The following is a 26,979-nucleotide window of genomic DNA, read 5'->3' as shown; positions in this document are numbered from 1 at the left end:
AGCTGGTTTCAGTCACTAGGTAATTTTCTGATTTGCTGACTAGAAACAAAAAGTACTCTGCAGTTGGGCAAAACAAGAAAGTCTATTAAGAAATTGGTTTTCACTTATCTCTGATTCCCATAAATGAAATTTGCTTTCAATCTACATTAGCTGAAAAAATATTTAAACAGGAAGCTAATATGGATTCTCTTAGCTTATCCTCACTGAAATGAATTCCACATGTACCCTGAAGCCTAATATTTTATTCAGGTAACATATAACCAACTGGATTTTTGTCTTGGAACCCTCCCCGTGATTTTTGCTGTCTCTTTTTTCCCTGAATAAACTTTTTTTATACCTGGATAAACAAATTTCATTAAAACCTCCGTTACAGAGAATTGCATGGTTGCGCAGTTACCCCTTCTGGGGAGTAGGGCTTTAAGGAGGGGGTTTTTTTAATTAAAAAAAACTCTGAATCTCTCTCTCTCCACACATGTGCACGCACGTGCACACATGCACACACACACACATACTAAAGGGAGGGTCCCTCGTAGAAAGGCTTCACCCACTAATTGCAACTTTTCATTCCTGAAAGGAGAGGAACGTTTATGAGTTATCTTTCTGTGATTTGTAACAAATTCAAGAATAAAGGCCAGGCAGCATTACATTGATACCTACTTAATTCTTAATACAAATCATAATTGTTCTAATGCTTTATAAACAGGTAGCCCCTGGATTAAAAATGCCCGGTTTACAGACAACCCACAGTTAAGAACAGAGCTTATTGTAGAAAATTCAAGTTAAATACACAATGATTTGTGCTAAATACACAATGATTAAAGTTCATTACACATTACTACTACTCTTGGCTTACATACAAATTCAACTTAAGGACAGACCTTGGGAATGGAACTAATTCTTAAACTGAGGACTACCTGTAATTTTCTTTGAAACAAATCTAGTCAATCAGCAAGAGAAACAAAAATGCAGGCATTAAAACAATCCTCAGGGTAATGTTTAAAAGGGGCATCTGGTGAGGAGAGCAGCTTGACCCTTGGAATATAATTTATTGCATGAGGCCCAATAAAATTTGGGAGGGAGGGGAGATCTCAATGCTTTTCTTTATCGAATGGAAGGCTTGAGTGAGGAAGATACTGGTATGGAGGATCAAGGTTATCGGGGGTGGGGGGAAACGTTCCAGAGCAAGCGCTTCCTCAGCCCACAGCAAGAGTGTGGGAAGACGAAGAGGATGAGGCTGGCCCCTCCCTAGAGTCTCACAGGGTATATCCACTAGTTGCTTTAGCATAGGTTTAGTCTGGTGAGATTCTGTCTATTGAGTGCGAGCTAATAAAGGAACTGAACTGCACTGGATTGCCTCATTGTTGTTCTTGGGCTGAACCTGACACTTTACTGGGTTTACAGTATTCCACCTTCTTAGACTTTCAGTGAGAAAGTTTGAAATATTTTGAAAAGCCCAACTATATCAATGGATCATCCCACCAATGCATTTTTTAGAACATTCAGATAATAACAAGATTAACTTTTCTTGAAAGCCTTACAATTCTTCAGCATGCCAGCTGGTTTTGTGTTTCATAGGTATGGCTATTTTTAATCAACTATTTAATAGGAATGGCTCTAAGGTTTTCTGATAAATCAGATTTGACAATTGTAAAGCTGCTCTTCAACCCTGATTGCTCATTGGAAGGATCAATAATGAAGCTCAAGCTCAGATATTTTGGTCACCTAATGCGAAGAGAGATCTCTTTGGAGAAGACCCTGATGCTGGGAAAGATTGAAGGCAAAAGGAGAAGAGGACGGCAGAGGATGAGATGGTTAGATAGCATCACTGAAGCAATGAGCATGAAACTGAGCAAACTCAGGGAGGCAGTGAAGGACAGGAAGGCCTGGCGCAATATGGTTCATGGGGTCACGAAGAGTCGGACACGACTTAATGACTAAACAACAACAACAAAGCTGCTCTACTTTACCCACCCTTCTTCCGGTTGTTTACTTTAGCAATTAGCACTGGAATCCTGTATGTATGTATTAAAATGTATATTTCCACTGTCTTCAACCGAGTTTTCCTAGGGAGGTAGGAATATGGATTACAACCTGAGTGATATATTCCAGTTAAAAATAAAATCTTCCAGTCCTATGTGGTACGGTTCCATATATATGTTTCAACCACACAATTGTGTTCAATACTACTTACTCTCAGGTAAGAGTGGACATTGCATTCAGATATAACTACACAGCTCCTGAAGACAAGGAATTACATTTTAATAATAGTAGAAAAATACTGCTAACTAGTAGTGAAGATGCAACAAATCAGGTTCCTAAAGCAACACTGAAGCTGTTAATAAACAGAACACTGTATCACAATCAACCACAAGGCAGCTAAAGTTTAGGAATGCACTTTTGTTATTGGATGCAACCAGCGGTTCACTCCTAGATACAAAAGTGATCATGTGACTTGTTAGGAAATGGCTTTCCATTTTGATAGTTTTTAAATCAGACCCTAATGCGAAAAGGAGCATGTACCCAAAGCACTAGACACAAGAGACGTAAATATTTACATGCGTAAAATGTGCTGTGTCAAACATAGGTCCCCATATAGACAGAGGATTCATCTGCCAATTCCTTACGTTCCCAGGTTGCCTGAGCAGAAGAGAAGAGCCAAGCTTGCAGGTTCCTGCTGTTAGCCCTTTAAATCAGCCTCAACCAATCTAATGCCTTCCCAATGTGTTTGGTTTACGACTCAGCAGGCTGGCTGGGAGCTGTAATTCCAGTCTATCTGGAGTACGTGAGATTTGATCAGGCTAACTTAGAGTTACGGTTACATGTGCACGTGCTAATCTTTCAATACTGGAGAAACAGTATAGAAATGCCATAATGAAATACGTTTTCTTAGTCAGCACAGCAAATGTATGACTTTCAAATTTTCAGCATCTCTCTGCTCCCACTCACACATCATCTGATAACTGAAGCCCTAAATCCATTTGGTATTAAATAATACTGTTTGCTGGTGTCTGACAAAAACATCTGAGAAAGAAGGTAAATGAGACTGGAGAATCTTCTTCAGTGCACACTCTAATTTGCTCATTTACATGAAATCTAGCGTTAGCAAAAGCATTCTAAAATAAAGCAGCAGCCAGCCACCACAAAGTAAAAGAACCCAAAGAGCATTTTCTTGGAACTGGTGCACTGTAAGCAGCACAAAACCCTGTTAAGGGCTCCATTAATTTTCAAGAATTGGTCTGAAGCTCTAATCCAGTGACAGCCCATGACACACGTGTCAAAGGTGACACGCCACAATGTTTTGGGTGACACGCCAGCATTCACCAACACCCGACAACTATTCTCCTTGTTTGAGTTACCAAAGAAACTGAGTTTGTTTTACTCATATTTCCTTTTTATAATTATTTGACGTTTCTTTATATAAGACATAGCACCACACAATTGGACTGTTTTTTTTTTTTTTTAAGTAAATGAATATGTAAAGAATTGTTTCTCTCTTGTTTGGGGTGGGGGGTGACCCACCAGCAGAGTCAAGTTAGGCATTTTCCAAATTTTTGACATGCCAAGCCCAAAAGGTTTGCCATTACTGCTCTAATCCCAAACTACCACCTGTTCAAGTATCAACAAGTTACCCAACAGAAACAGAAAAGCAATTTTCTTTAAATGTCTGAAATGCAACATTGTAGTATTTGCACAAAAGACTATGGCATAAGTAAGACAAAGTCAAGCCCACACAAATGTTTTACAGAGTCTCTCTCTAGGGCTGTAATACATTGAAAAAAACTTAATCTCGTCGGCTGGGGTGGTGCCTTTGGTACAAGGAGAACACACAAGGTAAGAAGCCATGTCAAGAAGTCAAAGGACCCTTTTAAAAGTGAGTTTATGGTTTTTTAAGTATCACACACACACACAAAAAAAGCCCAGTAAGATTTATGACTCAGGTTTGGAGTTCCATTCCATTATGGTCATGGCAGCACTTTTGTCCATCAAAAATACAAACCGAATAAATATTATATATCCAAGTGACTGATGTTCAGAAACAAATGCATTTCTTCTGGAGCCAGTGGTGTAAAAACGTGTGCAATAAGAATAAAAAGAAGGAAATATGTTTTCCTGCATATATTTTAGAAGATTTCAACCCAGGAAATGGGAAACGAAAGCACTGCCTTGGAGATACACCTTGAAAATGGTGCTTCAAAGCATTTCCTTTTTCCTCCAGAAGTGTAGGACCCATTGTTCTTTCCAGTTTTAAAGCAAGAAATATTTTGCCTTAAAATGTCTACATGGAGGTCCCTGTTTTTTGCAAGGATATAGATAACATGGTCTGTCCATGGAAGTCACTGATTATCAAGCCAAGGTATACTGTAGGACCTAAGGCCATGTAGCAACTGGTTGCCAAAGATGAAGAATTTCCAGGTTAAAATTAAAATTGTTCTCAGTTGCCAGTCAACCATTTGCTTATGCCTCCCTCCACTCAAATTTTGCAGCCAAAAGTAGCCTGCAAGGCTCAGCTTTCTTTGGAGTTATTGGCATCCCTCCAGCTCATGACACTGACAGCAGTGCCTGGTGGCATTTTGGCAAAAAGAAAAGAAGAAGAAACCACTGCCCCCTTGTAACATTTATTTTTGTTTTAAGCTTAATGCTAGGTAGTTCTAAATGAGATATTCTTTCTGCCTTTTTATTTATGGATCCCTGCATATGGTGCAAAGTGGATGGTTGAGATTTGTGAGATGGGGGTTGGGTAGTGTATGCCTATTTTTGGGTGATCGTGAGCAAAAGGATTGAGAGGGAAATCCAGAAGAAAGCTAAAACAAATACACAGGCATGTTCTTCATTATTACTCCCTGGGCCTCTCTTTCAAGTGACAAAAGGCAAACTTCAAATACCCAGGCTGAGATATATGTAGTTTTTCATGCAAGCTCATGGCAGACCAAGTTGGTAACAGGTAAAGCTAATCTGCCTGAGATTATGTACTTGCCCAAGGAAAACAGGAACCTACAGGCACAGATGCATGGATTAAAAGGTACCGAAAAAGAGCTCATGTGTATTTCCCCCCAACAGAGAGACAGTTAGAAAGAGGACAAAAATAATCCTCCTACAAATAGACCCACAAATAAATAAAATAGTCTGTTTCTAAAAACTAATGTTACAAATAAAGTCAGTAGTCCTTGGTATCCCTGAATTCAGGCATGCTCCACATTCTTCTGGTGGGATCCATGCCCCTCTCTACATCTTCTGAAATGGTCTTGATATCACTGCTGAACGGGGCAATCCTGATGCGGGATTTGAACGTGGCGAGGGAGAGGCTGGTTTTGTGCTTGGTGTTCCATTGCCTTGCAAGTTTCTTGGCCTCCTCTTCCTCTTTGATCTTCTCAGTGGCATCATGCAGAACAGAACGGAAAAGCCGAGATGTTTCCCCAGGCTCTGGTTCATATTCAGCAATAAGTTGCCGAAATCTAAGAAACAAATGAACAAAGAATCTAGCCTTAGAAGGGTATATACAGTCCACCTTCGCTTAAACCCTCAGAGCTGAGAGTTATAGATGCTACATTATGTCATTCTCCCATGTATCAGGTTTTACACAACTTCTACCACCATCCCTCTTGGAGGGAAGGGCACATTTCTCTATGTTTACACAATGTATATCCTGCATGGTGTTTTTACTTATACTGACTTATACATACTGTCTCCTGGTAGTCAATATGAACTAACAAAAGGTAGTTCATGACCCCTTTTCATCATTTGAATTTCAATATCTGTATCAAATATGGGTCCTCTTTAAAAAAAGGAATCACTTTGCACTACAAATTCAATGCAGTGATGTTACTTGGTTAAATTGGTAGTAGGTAACAAGTTATCCTACCCAAACTTTGCCAAGCAAAAGATTTTTATAAGCAGATTTCTGGATAAAACCTATGAGACAACTGCAAACTTTTGCATGAAAAGACAGAATATGGCCTTGAAACAACTGATTGCATTTATGACATATTTCTGTAAGTGATTCACACCAAGAGTTCCCAAAAAGGTTCACAGTACTCAGAGCTGAATTCTTCATATATACAAGCACAATCAGCATTCAGTAATTGATTCTAGAAGTGTCATTTAGAAAGACGTGACTCATTTATGAATTATTCATAAACACGTTTAAGAAACAGGAAACAATGGTTTACACTGCCTTTTTTATTTCAGTTCAGCTAGTCAAGGAGGCGGGGGAGGGGGGATCAATCAAGTCTCAATGCTGGATATTCAAGAAAATTCCCTTCATCAGGTGTCCTCCAAATGTGATGAATTTCAGAATCCATAATTCCTAACCAGAACAGTCTTTGGAATTATGTTACTGCCACTTAACACTCATGCCATATACATGACAGATTGCAAGTAAATACCTAATAATGATTGGTCCACAGTAGGATGGATGTATTTTGGAGCACATATCCTCCAGCTGCAGACGCTCCCCTGGACTGATATCATAGCCGTGCTTGGGGTGGCTAACCAGCCAGCCATAATCAACTCCTGTTTTGATCTTGCGATATTCATTTTCTCGCTCCCGCTGTTGTTTCTCAGCTTCTTTGATCTGCCAGTCAAGCTCCATCATCAGGGTTTCAGTCACCATTTCCATTGGGCTCCTTTGAGAGATACGACTGGAAGGTTCATTCCACCCAAACCAGGATGCCAATGCCATGTTCTCCTTTTTCCCTTCCTTTATCTGCAAAGGGCAAATAAAAACATAACTATTTATGTTTGCAGCAGATAGGGTGGGCATCTTACATGTCTATTCATGCACGCACACACACACACACACAAATATGATATTGCGCACACAAATACATTACTCAGCTGTTTCTGTTAACAAAAATGTTCACATTCTAGTCAGCAAGAAAGACCAATATGAGAACAAGGGTATCAGTGACTATTAGTCATGAAGGCTGTATCAGAGGCAGCAGGTCTCTGAATTCTAGACAGCGTCAGCGTAAGTAGAAGAGTACCATTGTACTCATAGTCTTCCTATTGACCTCCAATGACCATTTTATCAGCTATTGTAGGAAGAAAGTGTTGCAGTTGTTGGATTTGGTCTACTCCAGAACAGCTATAGATAGATAGATAGATAGATAGATAGATAGATAGATAGATAGATAGATAGATAGATAGATAGATAGATAGATAGGTAGGTAGGTAGGTAGGTAGGTAGGTAGGTAGGTAGGTAGGTAGGAAGGAAGGAAGGAAGGAAGGAAGGAAGGAAGGAAGGAAGGAAGGAAGGAAGGAAGGAAGGAAATCTCTTTAAGGAATTGGGCTATCTGACCAAGTTTATCCAGAATCAAATTAATGTTCTTTCCCCAGCTCAGGCATTATCAACTGAACTATCTACTGAACTAGCAGCATTTTGCCATGATCTCAGAAATCATTCCCAATCCAACTGAAGATGCCTTGATCCTCAATGGTAGAGCTGAAATTTCCCTAGTTTTTTGAGGGAGAAATAAAAGTTGAAATTTCAGACAGTGGAAACTTAAAAAAAAAAAAAGTGACCCTAACATTTTGTTGCACTAGCAAAATCTTTCCATAGCATGATAGGTGCTTTGGCACACTTTACAGAAGTCTCCTTCAAAGTGGCCATTCTCACACCAAACACTGCTCCATACTCAACCCCTCCCAAAGTAAAAAGCCTTTTCTGGCAGTGGGTGCACTGATTTTCACCCTCTTTTATGCATGAGGATGATTGCTTAATGGGCTTCCCCCACCCCTACTGCTCAGGAGTTTTCAGTGCTACCTCACAAAACAGGAAGAAGCTACTTGCAGTTAGTCCAACTTGGGGAAGGAAAGATTTGACAAGCTCACTGTAGTCAGCCACTCTCTCAACATCAAGGTTGAGGTTCTTCAGTGTTGCCTTAAGGCCAAGTTCTTTGTTGTCCGAAGTATGAGGTTAGGCAGATGGAAAGGAATATGAAATATACTGTAAAGCAGCTTTCCTCAAGCTTAAGGGAACTTCTCCAGCTTCTGGGGGTCACCAGCTTGAAAAAGCTAGTTTTAACAAAGTCACCAGTAAGTCACTAAACAGTGAAACATAAAACTGAGGATGACTACACCCTGAACTTAGAAGAGGCATGAATGAATGAAACAGTGCAATCTACTTTGAACAAATAAAAATGAGGGGGTAGGCAAGTATTTGGCCTTCTCTAGATGAAGCAAGGTAACTCTCCTAATCAGGAAAAAGCTTGTGCCCTAAATAAGTTTTTCAGAGACAGCTGGTTAATAATTTGTAAAAACAAGAGATAAGTATACAAGCTTCTTGAGAGACAAATGATAGTAAGTTTACCAAATCATTTTCAACTGTTTCTAACAAATGGCATCTACTATCCATTTAGGAGCCAGAAAAAGCCTCCACATTCTCTGTAGCATATAAGGGACTAATGAAAATTCCCCAGATTAATCCAAATACATAATCATCCTAACAGCAAGACAATCATGCCAACACAGAACTACATAGAACATAACTGTAAACTCATATAATGCTGGTATAAACCCTCAAAACACAATTAATTTTGAGAAAACAAAATACAGCACATAAAAATAAAGTCAAGTGCATCTTTAGTGATAGCAAGAATAAAAGTGCTATACATTAATGGAGTTTGCTTCTGAGACATATCTGCTCTGAAGTAACTCCCAGTAAATCCAATGGGAATTATTCCCAGGCAGTTGCAATTTTATGGAGTTGCAGTCTAACTATAGACTTGAAAATAAAGCTAATATATTTCAACTGGTGAAGAAGGGAGGGAATTCCAAAGCTGTGGCAGTCACTTCAAAGGCCTTGTCTCTTGGGCACATTCACCAAAATGACTTCAAGGCCTGTTCTATCACCCTGGATTCTAAATCCTGAGCCCTGGGATTGGCATCTTGACATTCATATATGGCTTCTTCTGTTCCATCTTGTCAACTCCCAAGCTGCCCAAGAATCAGGGGCCAACATTCGGTAATAAATCACCAACCTTCAGTAGGGTAATTATTTGCTTTTTAAAAAGAAAATGAAGACAAGCTTCTCCAACCTGGTCCCCTCCAAATGTATTATACTTCAATTCTCAGATTTCTGAGCCAATATAAATATATAGCTTAAAGAAAAAAGAAAAATCAATCCCTCCAATGAAAGATTGAACATCTCAATCATTACATCACTTCCGTACCCCTATGATTCCCAGAAATCTAGTAGGTTGTCCACCCTGCTTATATTCTGATCTTAGAGTAACTGGGACAATATCTATAATTGGTTTATATATTCATCCTGATGCATTTTAGTCCAGAGACCAGAGATTCAAGTAGTGCTCTAGCCCCAAATCATGGAAGACAACTAATAATTTATTGTTTAAAATTTTCATATTAACATCTGTCTTCACAAATTACAACTAGATATATGTTCAACTCCTTTCCATCTGTGTTCGAGCCAGGTTTTGCAACAGAACCAGCTATGGTCATCCTAACAGATGGTCTCCTGCAGGAGAGAAAGAGAGCAACAGGGTTAATCTTCTTTACTCTCTTAGCAGCTTTTGATATAGCTGTGCACTTTTCCTTAATCATCTCCACAAGCTGAGCATTAGGAATAGTTAAAATGTGCTTCTACTTGCAGAGTCTCAGAGAATAACACTTTATTCTGTTCCCAATGTTGTAACAGCCATAGGAAGCCATCAGGATTTCTGTCAGGTCTACTGAAGACACATTTCTTCACCCAGGTCTTCCCTATATAAATGTGGATCAGTGATCAATAGTTTTTGCTTTTGTTTTTCTTCTTTCCTTCCCCTTTTAAATTAATATGATTTTACACTGTTTAAATGTACTTTTCCTATTATTACACATTATGATTTATAATCCGTTTCAAGGAGTTTTTCCACAGGAAGCAGTAAAAAAATACATTAGCTAAATTAACAAAGTTAAAGAAACAAGATAAGTCAGTATTATGAATTATTAGGTTACTCAAGCAAGAACTAGGACACAACAGGAAGAAACTCCACTTTTGAGAATTGCCAGACTGTTCTACTGGATAAAGGCACCTCCATGCAAGGATTCTGCGCCAGTTCAGAACAGTTCAAACCAGCTCCAGACCTCCGTAATCTTACTACACTGACGTTGCTTAAAGCTGAGCCAAACTGGCATTTTTTTGTGCAATACAGCACTTGTAATGCTGAGCTGTGGAGAGGCACCCCACTGGCAAGAACTTTTGTCCCTCCTGGCCCTCTCTCCGCTCCCTCCAGAACTTGAAAATTGTGTGTGTGTGTGTGTGGGGGGGGATAGTCTAGTACTGCTGGCTGCTGGAAAAAGAGAGAGGTGGTACTTTGTAAATCCCCCCACTTCACTTTGCCTGGACTGTTGCATGCTGGGAAGAGTTCCAAGGATTCAGTTGCATTCCCATACTTTGCTGCTGCAGCAATAGCCATGCAAAGACCTATTATAAAAAACATGTGGCTGTGAAAAATGCCACTACTGTGCTGTCTTTTTGCTTTACGGAGTACCGCCACAACTTTTGAAGAACGAATGCAGTCTTGGCAGCCAAATAGATTCCCCTTGAATCAAGCACATACATTTCCTCCTTTTGCAAATGGCCAGAGAAATGCACACATTCTAAAAATATGTATGGGGGGATGGGTGCCTTAATCACTACATCAAGCTGGCTCATCATTTTTTACAGTCATTGATCAATTAGCTGACTCCTAGTATGCTATTCATATTTAGCTTTTTGAGATGGTGGATGTGAATGCAATTATGGGATAAGTTCAAACAGATTTGAGGGACTGAGGTACAAGCATAATAGCAGTCATTTTCTTTTTGGCCACACACAATGATCACACAACCTTGAACATTGGGTACAATCATCACCCCCCTGAACACAGATTTTATTTATTTATTTTTTTTATTTTCAAATTTGTATGCCGCCCATCTCCCCCAATGGGTGACTCTGGGCGGCTCACAATAATAAAAAAGAAAAAAAACAGGACTCTCCAGACATGGACATAATCTATAAATAGTTAAAAAACATATATAAAAATGGCCTAAAACCCTCCTATAATTTGGCCCTAAAAAACCTGTAAGATGCTGGGGGGGGGACAACCCCTCACCCCACCAGCCATCTCCACAGGTGCGGGCCCCCCTCTGGCCCCCAGGCCTTCTGGCAGAGCCAGGATTTGATCTCTTTCCTGAAGGCCATGAGGGAGGGGGCACACCGCACCTCAGGCGGCAAGATGTTCCATAGGGCGGGCGCTACAGCAGAAAAGGCTCTCTGCCTAGACCCCACCAATCGAAATTCCTTGACGGGTGGGGTCTGCAACTTGCCCCTTCTGCTGGACCGAGTGGGGCGGGCTGAAATGACCGGGGCGAGGCGGTTCCTCAGATAACCTGGTCCCATGCCATGAAGGGCTTTAAAGGTGATGACCAACACCTTGAATTGGACCCGGAAACAAACTGGCAGCTCATGCAACAGGGGTGTTATACGTGCCCTCCTAGGGGCATTAAGAACTGTCCGCGCCGCTGCATTCTGTACCAGCTGTAGCTTCCGGATACTCTTCAAGGGTAGCCCCATGTAGAGCCTGTTACAGTAGTCCAACCCGGAGGTGACCAGGGCATGAGTGACCATGCAGAGGCCCTCCTGATCCAGGAAGGGGCGTAACTGCCACACAACATGAAGTCGTGCAAAGGCCCTCCTAGCCACGACTGCCACCTGCTCTTCGAGCAGGAGTCGTGAGTCCAGGAGAACCCCCAGATTACGCACCGGGTCTGTCTGAGGTAGTGCAACCCCATCAAGAACCAAAGATGACAAGCTCCTAGATCCTGAGGCTCCCCGTATCCACAGCCACTCCGTCTTACCAGGGTTCAGCTGAAGCCTGTTGTCCCCCATCCAGGCCTCCAGGCACCGCAAGAGGGCAGTCACAGCGTCACTTAAGGCACCTGGGATGGAGATGTATATTTGGGTATCATCCGCATACTGATACCTCACCCCATGGTGCCGGATGATCTCACCCAGCGGTTTCATGTAGATATTAAATAGGAGCGGTGAAAGTACTGACCCCTGTGGCACCCCACAAAGTAGGGGCCGGGGGCTAGACCTCTCGCTCCCTATCAATACCGATTGGGTTCGGCCTTGGAGAAAGGAGCTGAACCAGCGCAACATTGTGCCACCCAGCCCCAACTCCTGCAGCCGACCCAAAAGGATACCATGGTCGATGGTATCGAAAGCCGCCGAGAGGTCAAGAAGAGCAAGGATGGATGCACTTCCCCCATCCCGCTCTCGCCAGAGATCATCTAAAAGTGTGACCAATGCTGTTTCTGTCCCATAACTGGGCCTGAATCCTGACTGATAGGGGTCCAGATAATCCGTTTCCTCCAGTATCCTCAGAAGCTGCCGCATGACCAACTTTTCTACCACCTTTCCTAAAAAGGGAAGGTGGGAGACTGGACGAAAATTGTCCAGGAGGGGTGGGGTCTAGCAATGGTTTCTTGAGGAGTGGATGGACCAAGGCCTCTTTAAAAGGCTTCGGAAACACCCCCTCCTGCAAGGATGAATTAACCACCGCCAGAACCCACCCTAAAGTCACCTCCTTGGTAGTTTTAATTAACCAGGAGGGACAAGGATCTAAACCACAGGTGGTCGCACTGACAGCCCCGAGGACACTCCCATTTTAAGGGAGACAGATACCGTAATGTTTATTTGCAGCCCTTCATGGGTATGTATGTTTTCCTTGCACAAAAAATCACCTAAGGAGCAAAAAAGAATAGCTACACAATGAATTGGCACAGGTCACTTTCCAGAGGAAATATTATGGACTGTTAACACAAATACAGTCCAACTGTTAATCAACAGAAGGAACATGCACATGTGTGCACTTTTCTTCCCTCGAAGATTCTGCATGTAGGGAAATGTCTGACTAAAATTGGTAAGATTAGAGACATTGCTTTTGAGCCTCTCTGTGCTTGGAAACTTTTGGAGACGTAAAGACTTAATACCCACCTAGAAGCAACATCTCTTCTACAGCAATAGGAATGCAAAATTTGTTCACTGGATTAGAATTTGAGGGTTTTCATGCATTATGTAACTAAAATGGCACACTACCATCATTTTTTATTTATAATATCTGTGGGCATTGTCCAATAAAATCCAGATTCATAGCTAAGCTTCAAAGTAATGGAATAAATCTGAGGCCTAAATCCATCTGATTTTAGTGGTACTTAACATAAATTATGTGCTAAGTTATGCTTTGTATGTAGCTATGATGAATATGTAGCTAGTTTTCTGAATTGTAGGAAGAACAGATTATTATGCAGCATGAAGGTACTCTATATATAACTGGGGATAAGAGCATTTTAAATCTAAAAAGCAATTTAGGCAAAATCTCTTCTCCACCAAGATTTTGAAAATCCTCTTGCAAATTTAAAACCCTTCTTCCTTACCGAAAAGCCACTATGGATTAGGCCTGTGGCAAATTTTAGATTAAAAACACCAGCCACATTCATGACAATCTGTAGTATCTCCTGTGACATGCAAAGTTCAGGAGAATAACAAATGCAGACAATTTAATAACTACAGGTGAAACTCGAAAAATTAGAATATTGTGCAAATATTCATTTATGTCAGTAAGGCAACTCAGAAGGTGAAACCAATATATGAGATAGACGCATTACATGCAACGCGAGATATGTCAAGCCTTACTTTGGTATAATTGTGATGATTATGGCGTACAGCTTATGAAAACCCCAAATTCACAATCTCAGAAAATTAGAATAGTGTGAAAAGGTTCAATATTCTAGGCTCAAAGTGTCCCACTCTAATCAGCTAATGAATCCATAACACCTGCAAAGGGTTCCTGAGCCTTTAAATGGTCTCTCAGGCTGGTTCAGTAGGAATCACAATCATGGGAAAGACTGCTGACCTGACAGTTGTGCAGAAAACCATCATTGACACCCTCCATAAGGAGGGAAAGCCCCAAAAGGTAATTGCAAAAGAAGTTGGATGTTCCCAAAGTGCTGTATCAAAGCACATCAAGAGAAGGTTATGTGGAAGGGAAAAGTGCGGAAGAAAAAGGTGCACAAGCAGCAGGGATGACCGCAGCCTGGAGAGGATTGTCAGGAAAAGGCCATTCAAAAGTGTTGGGGACTTTCACACGGAGTGGACTGAGGCTGGAGTTAGTGCATCAAGAGCCACCACATACAGACGGATCCTGGACATGGGCTTCAAATGCCGTATTCCTCTTGTCAAGCCACTCCTGAACAACAAACAACGTCAGAAGCGTCTTACCTGGGCTACAGAAAAAAAGAACTGGTCTGTTGCCCAGTGGTCCAAAGTCCTCTTTTCTGATGAGAGCAACTTTTGCATCTCATTTGGGAACCAAGGACCCAGAGTCTGGAGGAAGAATGGAGAGGCACACAATGCACGATGCTTGAAGTCCAGTGTGAAGTTTCCACAGTCTGTGTTGATTTGGGGAGCCATGTCATCTGCTGGTATTGGTCCACTGTGCTTCATTAAGTCCAGGGTCAACGCAGCCGTCTACCAGGAGATTTTGGAGCACTTCATGCTTCCTTCCGCAGATGAGCTTTATGGGGATGCTGACTTCATTTTCCAGCAGGACTTGGCACCTGCCCACACTGCCAAAAGTACCAAAACTTGGTTCAACGACCATGGGATTACTGTGCTTGATTGGCCAGCAAACTCGCCTGACCTGAACCCCATAGAGAATCTATGGGGCATTGCCAAGAGGAAGATGAGGGACATGAGACCGAACAATGCAGCGGAGCTGAAGGCCGCTATTGAAGCATCCTGGTCTTCCATAACACCTCAGCAGTGCCACAGGCTGATAGCAACCATGCCACGCCACATTGCGGCAGTCATTGCTGCGAAAGGGGCCCAAACCAAGTACTGAGTACATATGCATGCTTATACTTTGCAGAGGTCCGATATTGTTCTATTTCCAATCCTTGTGTTATTGATGTCATGTAATATTCTAATTTTCTGAGATTGTGAATTTGAGGTTTTCATAAGCTGTACGCCATAATCATCACAATTATATCAAAGTAAGGCTTAATATATCTCACTTTGCATGTAATGCGTCTATCTCATATATTGGTTTCACCTTTTGAGTTGCCTTACTGACATAAATGAACATTTGCACGATATTCTAATTTTTCGAGTTTCACCTGTACATCTGGAGGAGCTTCCTACAACTAAAAAGAGCAAGAAGAGGAAGATGGAAAAATAAACCAACTTTATACAAAGGCAATGTATTTCTATATAAAATATTAATGATAATTCTGAGCAAAACTTCTAGCCCTCAAGTTGCTTTTTTTCAGGAAGTAGAGGCACAAACAGGCTTGTAAATATCCTAGACCAGAAATAAACATTAGTGGATTCTGGTATTATTATTATTATTAAAGATTTACATAAAAATAAAATGAACATGAAATAATATGAAGTAAAAGTAAGAAAAAGATAAAGAGACAAAAGAGAAAAAGGTATGAAAAGTAATGCAAGTAAAAGAAAGAGGAAAAGAATATATATATAAAGATCTTCTTTGTAGCAGTTAGTAACAAACTTATTATTTCTCTTCCCTGTATAAGGTTATATCATACTTCCCTTCTTCCCATAATCAACCCTCTTTAATCAGCAAATCCATAAATCACCAGTTCATTTTTTTCTGTTTTTAGCAAAAAGTCCATAAGAGGTTTCCAATCTTTAACAAAAGTACTTATTATCTTATCCCTGATGAAACAGGTCAATTTTGCCATTTCTGCAAATTCCATCATCTTGACAATCCATTCCTCCATTGTAGGTATTTCAGTATTTTTCCACCGTTGTGCATATAATAGTCTTGCTGCACGTACCATATACAAAACCAATCTTCCATAAGTCTTTTCTAATTAGCTATCCATAAGTCCCAAAAAGAAAAGTTCTGGTTTCATTTGAATACTGATCTTTAATATTTTTGTATCATTATATGTATTTGTATCCATTTTTTTTTTTTTTTTTGCTCTTTCACAAGTCCACCATGCACGGTAAAATGACCCTTCACATTTTCCACATTTCCAACACTGATTAGAAGTACTTTACACATCTTAGATAATTTATTTGGTGTCATATACCAACAGTACATTATTTTGTAAACATTTTAATTGTAAAACAATGTGAATTTCAGTCCTTTTAACCACATCCTCTCCCACTGATCCATCTATATATTATAACCAAATTTCTTAGCCCATTTTATCATGTACTCTTTAATTTGTTCTTCTTCCATTTCAAATCTCAGCAAAGGTTTATACATTTTGGCAATCACATGTTCATCATTTGTATATAAATCAATTTCAAATTCCATCTTACGTTGTATAATTCGTTATTTTTTTCATCTATATTATCTATCTATCTATCTATCTATCTATCTATCTATCTATCTATCTATCTATCTATCATGATACTAGCCACAGTAAGGGAGCCATCACAAAATGTCCCCAGTCCCCTGAGACCTCCAGGCCGGGTGGCATAACCAGGTCTTGAGGGACTTGTGGAATGCTAAGAGGGATGGAGCTAACCTCACTTCCAGGGAGAGAAGATTCCATTAGGTGGGCACCACAGCAGAGAAGGCCCACCTCCTGGGACCCACCAACTATAATTCCCTGACAGACGGGACCCACAGCATGCCTTCTCTGCCAGATCTGATGGAACAGGCAGATGCAATTGGGGAAAAGTGGTCCATCAGATAACCCAGCCCCATGCCATGAAGGGCTTTAAAGGTGAAAACCAGGACCTTGAATTGGTCCTGGAAGCAAACTGGCAACCAATGCAGCTCATGAAGCAGAGGTGTAATGTGTGCTGTTCTAGAGGCAGACATAACTGCCCATGCCACTGCATTTTGCACCAGCTTCTGGATACTCTTCAAGGGCAGCCCCATATAGAGTGCATTACAGAAATCCAAAAGAGAGGTGACCAGGGCATGAGTGACAGTGAGCAGAGCCCTCCAATCCAGGAATGGACACAACTGGTACACAACACAAAACTGTGAAACTCTTTGAGCAGGAGTTGTGAGTCTAGAAGGACCCCCAAGTTGCACACCAAGTCTGTCTGGGGCAGTGCCACCCCATCCAGCACCAAAGATGGCATATTCCTAGAACTGGAAGGCCCCAAAACCCAAAGCCATTCAGTCTTGCCAGGGTTCAGCTGAAGCCTGTTGTTCCCCCTCACAGCCTCCAGGCGCTGGGTAAGAACTTCACAGAATCACTTAATTTGCCAGGGGCAGTGTCAGCCTTCCCAGGTAGACCAGACAGGAAACACAACAGATAAGCTAATTCTACTTTATTGTAAGGCTACATCAACAGAATCTTGCAAGTCTGAAAGCATAAATCTCCCGTCTCTTTTTATAGCCTGATAAGTTAGGGAAGATCCTTTCTGTGTTTCTTTCTTGTCCATTATGCAGCTGCGGGCTCCCCACTTATCTGATCATTCCCTAGGCAGCATCTCTTCCCCCCATCTCTCAAGGTCATTCCCACATTCCATTACAGGCAGAGATGTATAATTGGGTATCATCAGCTACTGACAATACCTCATCCCATGGCGATGGATGAGCTCACCCAGTGGCCTCATGTAGATGTTAAATAGGAGAGGGGAGAGTACCAAAGCCTGCAGCACCCCACACAGCAGGGGCTGCGGGTGGGACCTCTCCTCCCCCAATCCTCTGAGCCAATTCAGAAGGATACCATGGTCGATGGTATTGAAAGCCACAGAGAGGTCAAGTCAGGCAAAGATGGATGCACAACCCCCATCCCGCCCTTGCCAAATATCATCCAAAAGTGCAACCAATGCTGTTTCTGTCCCATACCAGGTCTGAATCCCGACTGAAAGAGATCCAGAGAATCCAGTTTTTCCAAGGTCCTTTGAAACTGCTGCGGAACCACCTTCTCAATCGCCTTCCCCAAAAAGGGGAGATTAGATACTGGATCAACACTGTCCAGTATAGTGGGGTCCAGCGATAGCTTTTTGAGGAGGGGTGAGCCAAAGTCTCCTTAAGAGGTGAAGGAACAACCCCCTGACTCAAGGGAGAATTAGCCATCACTAGAACGCACTCACACAACACCCCCCAGACCACTTTAACCAGCCAGGAGGGATGTGGATCTAAAGAGCAGGTGGCTGAGCTCACAGCCCAAAGGACCCTGTCCACATCCTCATGTTCAACAGGTTCAAACCGTTCCCAGATAATAGGGCAAGACTCCTTCCCAGGCATCTCCATGGGACCTGCAACAAGGCCAGTGTCCAACTGAAAATGAATCCGATTGACTTTGTCCAAAAGATGCTGAGCAAATTCCACCACATGCCCCTGCAAGAGGTTCTCCAAGCCCCCCTTACCCAGGAGGGCTCATGTCACCTGAAACAGGTCCGCAGGATGGTTATCTATGGCACATTAAGAGAGGAGAAGTAACGACGCTTCGCTGCCCTTACCACCACTAGATAGGCCTTAACGGCAGCTCTAACCCATGTTCAGTTGAGTTTGTCCCTCGTTCAGCACCAGTGGCGCTCTAGACATCTCTTCTCTAGCTTCATCTCCCTCAGATCATCCGTAAACTACGGGGAGTGCCAGGATCCCTGACAGGGGAGAGGTCACATGGGCACGATCCAATCCAAAGTCTCAACCACCCCCTTATTCCAGGTGGCGACCAAGGCTTTGGATGGACCATGCAGCAGACCAGCAGGAACAACCCCAGCTCCCTCTGGAACCCGTCCAGGTCCATTAGTTGTACCAATTTAGCTGCATTCCTATCATGAAAATGGCACCTAGTGTGATAAAAATAAGGATTTTTATTTTCTGTAAGAGTTAGAGGCAGCTTCAGTATAAGAAAAATGAGTCCCCAATGCCATTGTTTGAAAGCGAGAAAGACACACCCACATCTTAAGTGATTCCTGGCATACTAAGATGAAAGAGGGGATAAGAAGGCAACTCCAAAAGAATGAGGGTACCAGTTGGAGAAATAAACATTGAAACAGTAGCTTGTAAATCAGCATTGTGCAAGACAATTTAGCCAGCAACTGGCAAATTATAAAAGATGTGAAAGAAAATATCCCAGCAGCACCCCTACACCTAGATAGAGAAACCCCATGCTCTTGGACTACATGCTGGCCAGCTCTGGTTGCAAGTCAAGTGAATGAATGGATGAATGACTGCGAAAGTGAAAGCGCGTGCAGTGCATGTTCTATTTCAATAAAACTTCGTGAAACTGTGTGTGCTCCTAACTCACCGAAGGATTCTAAACTGATTCTTTAATTGGCACCTAGGGAAATTAGGGAAAGGAATTGCACAGAGTGTTGTGTGTGTGTTTTCTCTGAATAATTTACCAGAGCTGTGCAACAATTAGCTCCTTCAGGAGGCCTGGTTGTAGCCACTTGCAAGTTGTTGACCAAAATGAGGTCCAGTTCGATATTCAAAGGAAAATTTTATAACACTAGACATATTTGGAGATTATTGAAAAATCAACTGAAGTTTGTTTCTTGAGAAATGATTATATGGAATAATTCTTATTAATGGCAAGTAATGAGGGATGAAATTAGAGTTAATACCCTAGATTAACTTATTGTTAATTGTGCCTTTAAGTCTTTTGAGAAGTTATAAAAAGAATATAACTTGCCTAAACCTGCTGAATGGCAATATATTCAATTAAAACATTTCTTATGTTCGTAACTTGGACCTAATGTGTTAAAAGTCTTAGAAACTCCTGTCACTTTAATTATATTAGGCAAAGATTTATCCACAATCGAAAAGACTTACAAAATTAAATATAAATAATGTACAAGAAATTTGGAATAAATAATTGGGGTTATCCCAAAGTCACTGGGAGTCAGCCAGCATATACATCTAATAAATAATAATAGTAATAATCCTGTCCTACACAGTTATACACTCTCCTCAGAGAAGACCAAACCAAAATAGGAGTTCAGTAGCTCTGTTTTTTCTTTGTAACAATTAGCATTTTGGTTTCTTAATTGAAACACCTGGTATACTATTTTCTTTTCCTTTTCTTTTGAATATATCTAAAAAAAATCTTTATGTTGTTCTTAGCACCCTTTGCCAACCTCAGCTCATTTGAACTTCGCTTTTCTGACACTATCTCTACAACTGCAAACTACCTATAGGTACTGTTCTTCAACCTTCTTTTCAGTTATTTTTTGCATTGCAAATTGTTTACAATTAGTGCTTTTAGTTTTTCCTTCTTTAGAAAGGAATCACTTAATATCAAGTTAAGCAGGGGTCCTCAAACTTTTTCAACTGGGGGCCAGTTCACGGTCCCTCAGAATGTTGGGGGGCCGGACTATAGTCTGAAGAGAGGAGGAGAGCCGCTGGACCCGGCATACCTGTCATGTAGAATAGTCCAGCTCTGGGATCTCCCTCCTCGTGCATCGCCTGCAGCTCCCGACACAGCCCCGAAACTTCCGCTTCTGACAGACCACAGCTGCAGCCAATCAGGCAGGCGGGCTGGATAAATGACCCTGGCGGGCTGTATCCGGCCCGTGGGCCGTACCTTAAAAACCCCTGAAGTTAAGGATAGCTGATTCTCTGGGACCTTCCTCCACCCTCTGAAGAAGGTTTTCAGTAAGACAAATTAGGAATTACTTAAAATGACCATGCTAGCAGAATTTGTGCCCCATCATTAGACACTTAATTAAAGTCCTCCATCACTACTATTTTATGCATCTTTGAACAATCTTTTAAACATTGACCATGTATTTTTGGTGAGGCAGACAATAGCAAACACCAATAGCAGCTGCTTCCATTTATTCTTCTACTTAGTTTAGCCCAGATGCTCTCTTCTGTGTCACCAAGTCCATTGGTTTGGATTTCTGAGCAGTCAAGCATACATTGCAACTTCTTTTTCTCTTCTGTTTCTTTTCAACAGATTAGACCCTTCAATTACTTTAGGTCAGTCGTGGGACTCTTCCCATTAGACCTCTAATTATAATTACTAGATTGTATTTGTATTAGTGCATAGACAACAAAGCCCCTGAACTTTATGAGCCAATGCTGCTTCTGATTTTTCATTTGATTGGTTTAATAGTCCATGTTACATCAACACTCCCACTTCCTCTGACAATGCACAAGTCTTTATATAAGGTGTTTGAAGTAAGTTTTAGCTAACCCAGAGGAGTCCCAGATACCAAATCTCTCCCATCAACATAATTTGCATAGCTAGTGGTTCACTTGCAATATTCTTCTTTTCCTTACCAATCTTATTCTGTGGCCAGATGAGAACATCACCTGAGCTCTCTTCCTAGATCTAGTCCACAATGATATGCTTGTAACTGCTCTTGGAAGTATCATTTGTCCCCCACATGGATTAGCAAGAAGGAATAATTTTCAATGGTCTTGATAAGACTTGGAAGTTGTTCTGTAACAACAATCTATGCTCCCAGAAAACAGTACACTTCATAAGCTAAGGGGTCAAAGTTGGCATACATTTGTTTGGGTTTCTTTTAGCACTGAGTTACCAAGTAACACAGCTTTTCTTTTTATCTTCTTGCAGAGTGCTATTGCTTTGCCCAGTTGCTACTTCTTAGTGGGTTAGTGGGATCTCCCACTTTCTGACTCTTTCTGGGCAATCCTCTATATGAGTCCACAAAGGATTTGAGATGCAAGATTTTAAAAGCAATCCAACAGATATGAGCTAAATATTATGTTGTTATTTAGCTAGGTACTTGGATTTCTCACTGATATCCCACCACAATCTACTTCAAACTTATTCTCCGGACTGCAGATACTACAGATCTGTTATCTATGACTGTTAAAAAAAAACTAGCAGTTTTAATAACCAAGAAAAGTTTGAAAGAATATGCTGGAAATTGCTTAATAAACACATTGGATGAAGAATCAGCTGAATGACAGCTCAAGGAATCAATGCCACACAATTCTTATAGATAAAAATAAATGTGGATCTATAACAGAATAGATTGATATATTCCAACCTTAATGAGATCATACTCTTTAAGTCTCTAACCTGAAATAGAAGCTTACAGAAGAGTTCAAATGGGACATTTCTTGTTTTTATCTAAGCTGTTTTGCTTTTGGATTTATTAACTGATATAATATTAAATCAGCTTATCACCCAAATCTGTGAGAGAAAATAAGCTGAGAAGAAGTCAGGCTATGTACTCCACATCCATTGAGGTCAAGTTATGAGTTAGCCATAAATTTAACCCATCCATATAAGCTCAGCAACACTTCTTTTCTTAAGGAGCAAACCAAGCAAGCCCAAGTAACAGTGCTCCACAGTAACAAGTAAAAATGCTCCACAATACTGTCCTATTAAGAAAAGTGTCAGAGTGCATGTGTACATTTTATTTCCTACCATCTGTTTTTATACCCAAGGTTTCCAGATGGATTTCATTTTCCAGGAATGAAGATGTATATGCTTATCTGAAAAGTTATATAGGTAATCCTTGCTTAACAACCACAACAGGGACCAGAAAATTGGTTGTTAAGCAGGGTGGTCACTAAGCAAGTTACCATGTGACCAGACCTGATTTTACGACAATTTTTACAATGGTTGTAAAGTGAATCATCACTGTTAAGTGAATCATGTGGTCATTAAGTGAATCACATGGTCATTAAGCAATCCAGCTTCCCCAATGGACATCTGTTGCCAGAAACCGACAAAAAAGGTCACAAATCACAAACACATGATTGCAGGATGCTGCAACCAATCATAAATGTGAGCCAGTTGCCAAGTGTCTGAATTGCAAACATGTGGCTTCAGGGGTAGTGCGACGGTTTGTGACGGTTGTGAGAGTATAGGTCGTAAAGCACTTTTTCCGAGGGTGTCATAACTTCAAACCATCGTTAAACAGTCGTTAAGCAAGGACTACCTATAGATAGAAGCAACCAAAAAGAGTTTAAAGAACACCAATACTGGTTTGTTCAAAAGCACAATTTTCCAACTTTCTTTGTTTAACAAGGAAGCTAATACAGGATACTGTTATCTCCTTTTGTTGTCTTAAACCCAATACATAACACTATTTTTTAGAATAGGATAGGGCATAGTGGTTCTGTTCCCTCTTCCCCACTCACTTCTATGAGATGTAATAAGTTATGGCATAAGGTTTGCCTCACTGGCAGTGGAAAGCTGCTGTATGTGTCCATATTTGTCCTCTTCCTCAAAAATATTGATCTTGTTATACAGTACACATCCAAAGAGTTTTAAAACAAGTTCAACTCATTTTCTCAGGCTACAACTAAAAACATATTTATTTATTTGTCATGTTTATATGGCTGCCCATCTCACAATTGAGTGACTCTGGGTGGCATACAACAAAGTTAAAAACAATATGTACAAATTAATATTAATGTTATTCATATTATAAAATTTAAAATTATAAAAGGCACAAAACTAAAACATAATAAAAAAGAGATTAGGCAAAGAGCAGGTGTTAATTACACTAGAGCCATCTCAATATTTCCTCAGTCTCCTGGGGTTCCCAGGCCTGCTGACACAACCAGGTCTTGAGGGATTTCCAGAAAGTTAAAAGGGATGAAGCCAACCTCACTTTGGGGGGAAGGATGTTCCATAGAGTGGGGGCCACAGCAGAAAAGTCCCACCACCTAGGACCCACCAAATGAAGCTCCCTAGCCAATGGGACCCGCAGCATGCCCTCTCTATGTTCTTTAGTTGCACTTGTGTTCCCTTTAAAAAATCAAAAATGTTATTATTTAGAAATACCCAGTGTTTATTATCCATAGGACAATCTGACCATACGTTCTTTCATACACATTTCAAGTACATGTTCTGTACTGATGATCTTTCGGGTGCAGAATGACTGTTTGAAGTCAGGTATCTGCAGCACTATAAGTTCCATACAAAGTACGGAAACAAATATCCATGTCTTTCCAAATACTATACAGAAACCACTGATGGAAGAAAACCCAATAGGCAGGTGGCATTTGCTTAAACAATATTTCTTTGGTTTCTGCATTTAGGCCAGTCTTCTCCAACATGGTGCTTTCCAGATAGGATGGACTCAGGTGGGAATAATTTGAATTCTATCCCAATGCAGTTGGAGGGCACCAGGGTCTAAAAAGCTAATCTAGGTTACTGTGGAGCAGCAGAAGAAGCAACAGACTGAGAACTCCAGTCACCTTCTGAGGATATCTGGTACTTAATCTGGACTGAATTACCTTCTCTACCTTTTGTTTTATGAAACATCTCTCGCATTGTGCAATTCAAGGTTTACCAGTTACTAAATCATTCTTTAGGGATAATAACAGTATTGGCTCTTTAGGGTCCATCAACTCCTCACAAACAAATTCTCTTCATTTTAACTTATCTTATTGAATAGACATTAGACAGTAATAGAATAGACATTCTATTACTTATTATTGCATTTTATACTCTGGAAACCTATCTACCATAGCAGCATCCCAATCTGTCATCAATTTGAACCAAACGGTTTTTAAAATAGAATATTTTCAGTTACAGCTTTTTTTAAAAAAAATCCTGATTTGGTTTTCCACTGAATATAATAACTATTAAAATGCAGCACTTCTCAATGCAGATGACATTCTAAGGCCATGTGATAAAGAGAAAACTGTTTTGCTTGATAACGTGATGAATCATTCCTAGTTTGCAACACTCTCAAGAATACACTGGCTGAACCAAGTAAGTTCCTATAAATAGCTTTGCAGTAATGATGTTTAAGCTTAATACCTATTCCATGAGGGGAACGGCCATGATTAAAATAATGCTGAAAATCCCCATTTTAAAACAAATTGCAAAAAAAAAAAAATCCCTTGCAGCTTAAATGAAATTGAAGATAATTCACTATCTAGTTTTTAATCTTCTTAACAGATTTCAGATGTTAATAATTTCTATATGAAAGCAATGTATGAAATTCAAGACATAAATGTGAAACAATTAGAGAAATTTGATGGAATATTCCATTTGCTTCTCAACTCCAATATTCCAATACTTCTCAACTCTTCAAACAGTAATAGCAAAGATGATTAACAGACGTAAGATGAGGGGAGGGTGGTTCTTTGCATACATGTAGGTTAATTTGTGTACAGATTAATGATTGTGCTGGGAGTATTTTCTCCCAACAAATGGCTGGTGCTTTAAAAGGTGTAAAGAGCAAATAGTATCTTTCAAGTTGAGTTCAATTCCTTCACTACTTCATGGACACAATTGTCATTATCATGATAGCAGTATCAAAGTGTTTTGACACTGCCTTCCTCCAGGATGCTTTTTTCCCCCCAAGTTCTCAGTCCACCTGACAGCCCATTTACTTCTTGGAAGTCTCCCCTCCAATTACTAACCAGACTAGAGCCTGCTTAGCTTCCAAGAACTAAGTTAGCTAGGTGCTTCCACTTGCTGAAACCTCTTAAAGGATGGCAGTGCTAAGTAGGGAAAAGGAGGAAGATGGGGATCAGTCATTACTCAAAAAGAGCTGAACAGCCAAAGCTGTTAGTATCAGCCATAAACCTTGGTACAAGATGTACATTTCCCTCCTTTTCCTGCACTCTTTATTATGCAAAGACACAATTTGGACAGGAATCCATACACATAAGACTACTTCCATTCACTAAAGACTAAATCAGGAGGGTGCTTGTGCATAATGCACATTTTGGTAGTATTTTCATGACAGTCTCCCAATTGTGGAATTCTTTTTCTTCTACTCATTAGTTATGTCAACTCATCTGGTCTTCACTAACTTTTCACTTACTAAGAGTAAGTTCTGTTGAACTAAATTCTGACTGAACATGAACAAAATCAGTTACTTCTTTGATCAATATTCCAGCTTCCCCCAACCGGAGCTATTGCTGGTTGAGAACTCTGACAGTTGTTCTTCTAACCTGTTTAGAGACTTCCAGATTCTGGAGAAGTTTATATTAGACTTTTCAATAAAAGGAGAATATTTCATGAAAGCTAGACAAAGAATGAAAGATTTTCTATACACACAATCAAATTAAGGAATTACTTAACCTCTGTAAATTAAAAAAAGGGGAGGGGTGCATTGGATTTTTGCATTTTACAGCCTTAAGAAACAATACAAACTTAAACTTTCTTCCCTAACAGCACTTAAAACTCAAGCAAAGGAAGAAGGTACTGGGGCCAGGATTGAAAGCAATTACAGGCACGTGCAAACTCCCCCTTTCCAACCAGCCTCGAATAGGGAAAAGGAAATTAACGGTTACTACCCAGTGCATTAACTACACTTCGCAGAATTTCAGAATTGTATGAACTCATCGTGTATCTCTCTCTCTCACACACACACACACACGTCACATTCGTTGGTTCATTTGGAATAAAAGCATCGCAGAGCACACTGATGTTCCATTTCAGTTAGAATTAAGCGCCACTGATTTCCAGTGGTCTCCCTTCCAAGAAGCATTTTTTATATATACAGCAACAAACGCGGCGCATTTATTTACAAGCTGGGTGTCCGCACCATCACCTGCGCTTTACTTAGTTGGGGGGCGGGAAGCAGAAAGTTACCCTTTGCTTCTCGTGCCTTTTTCCCAAACTTTACGTAGCTTTCTGCAAGTTCCATGACGCCTTTCGACTCACCGGATGGCTTGTTCGCACTGAGGAACAAATCCAAGCACAACTCTCTAAACAGTCTCTCTGCCAAGGCGAGGGGCTGCTCCTGGACTGCGCGCCGTCTCGAGCGTCGGTAACCCGGCTGACCGCGAGGCTGAGCGCTGCTGCTGCTGCTGCTGCTGCTGCTGCTGCTGCTTCACCACCGCCAGTCCCTGCCTTTGCCTGCACAATCAGGGCGTGCCGAATTATTGTCCCCGAAAAGCCCCTGCCTTCCTGGCTTCGGATTGGCTGTTGCTATAGTGACCATCCTAAGCTTCTTTGGCCTGTGGCAGAAGGGAAGCGGGCTGTAGTAGGACCAGATGAGAGGGAAAAGTCGGGGCGGGGGGGCGGGAGGGCGGAGGGAAGGGACATGGAGTGCTCGTGTGGAAGAAAAGTAGATGCAGGCTGGCCTTAGCT

At 40.9% G+C, this 26,979-nt stretch overlaps 1 protein-coding gene across 1 annotated transcript; it reads right to left on the bottom strand.

The window, feature by feature from the left end:
* Positions 1-568: 568 nt before the first annotated feature.
* RD3 (RD3 regulator of GUCY2D) lies at positions 569-26,876 on the bottom strand. The gene is made up of 3 exons (XM_007439237.3): positions 26,551-26,876; positions 6,384-6,703; positions 569-5,453 (listed from the first exon to the last, which is right to left on the bottom strand). The coding sequence occupies exons 2-3, from the start codon at positions 6,677-6,679 to the stop codon at positions 5,156-5,158; spliced, it is 594 nt and encodes a 197-aa protein (XP_007439299.1). The 5' UTR covers positions 6,680-6,703; positions 26,551-26,876; the 3' UTR covers positions 569-5,155.
* Between the last annotated feature and the right edge of the window lie 103 nt (positions 26,877-26,979).

The sequence above is a fragment of the Python bivittatus genome, unplaced genomic scaffold (assembly GCF_059951505.1).
Source record: "Python bivittatus isolate LINGU-HERP-01145 unplaced genomic scaffold, Pbiv_v1 ctg000020_np1212, whole genome shotgun sequence".
NCBI lineage: Eukaryota > Metazoa > Chordata > Lepidosauria > Squamata > Pythonidae > Python > Python bivittatus.
Note: the sequence above shows the minus strand (reverse complement) of the source record. Positions and strands in the feature narration are given on the sequence as shown.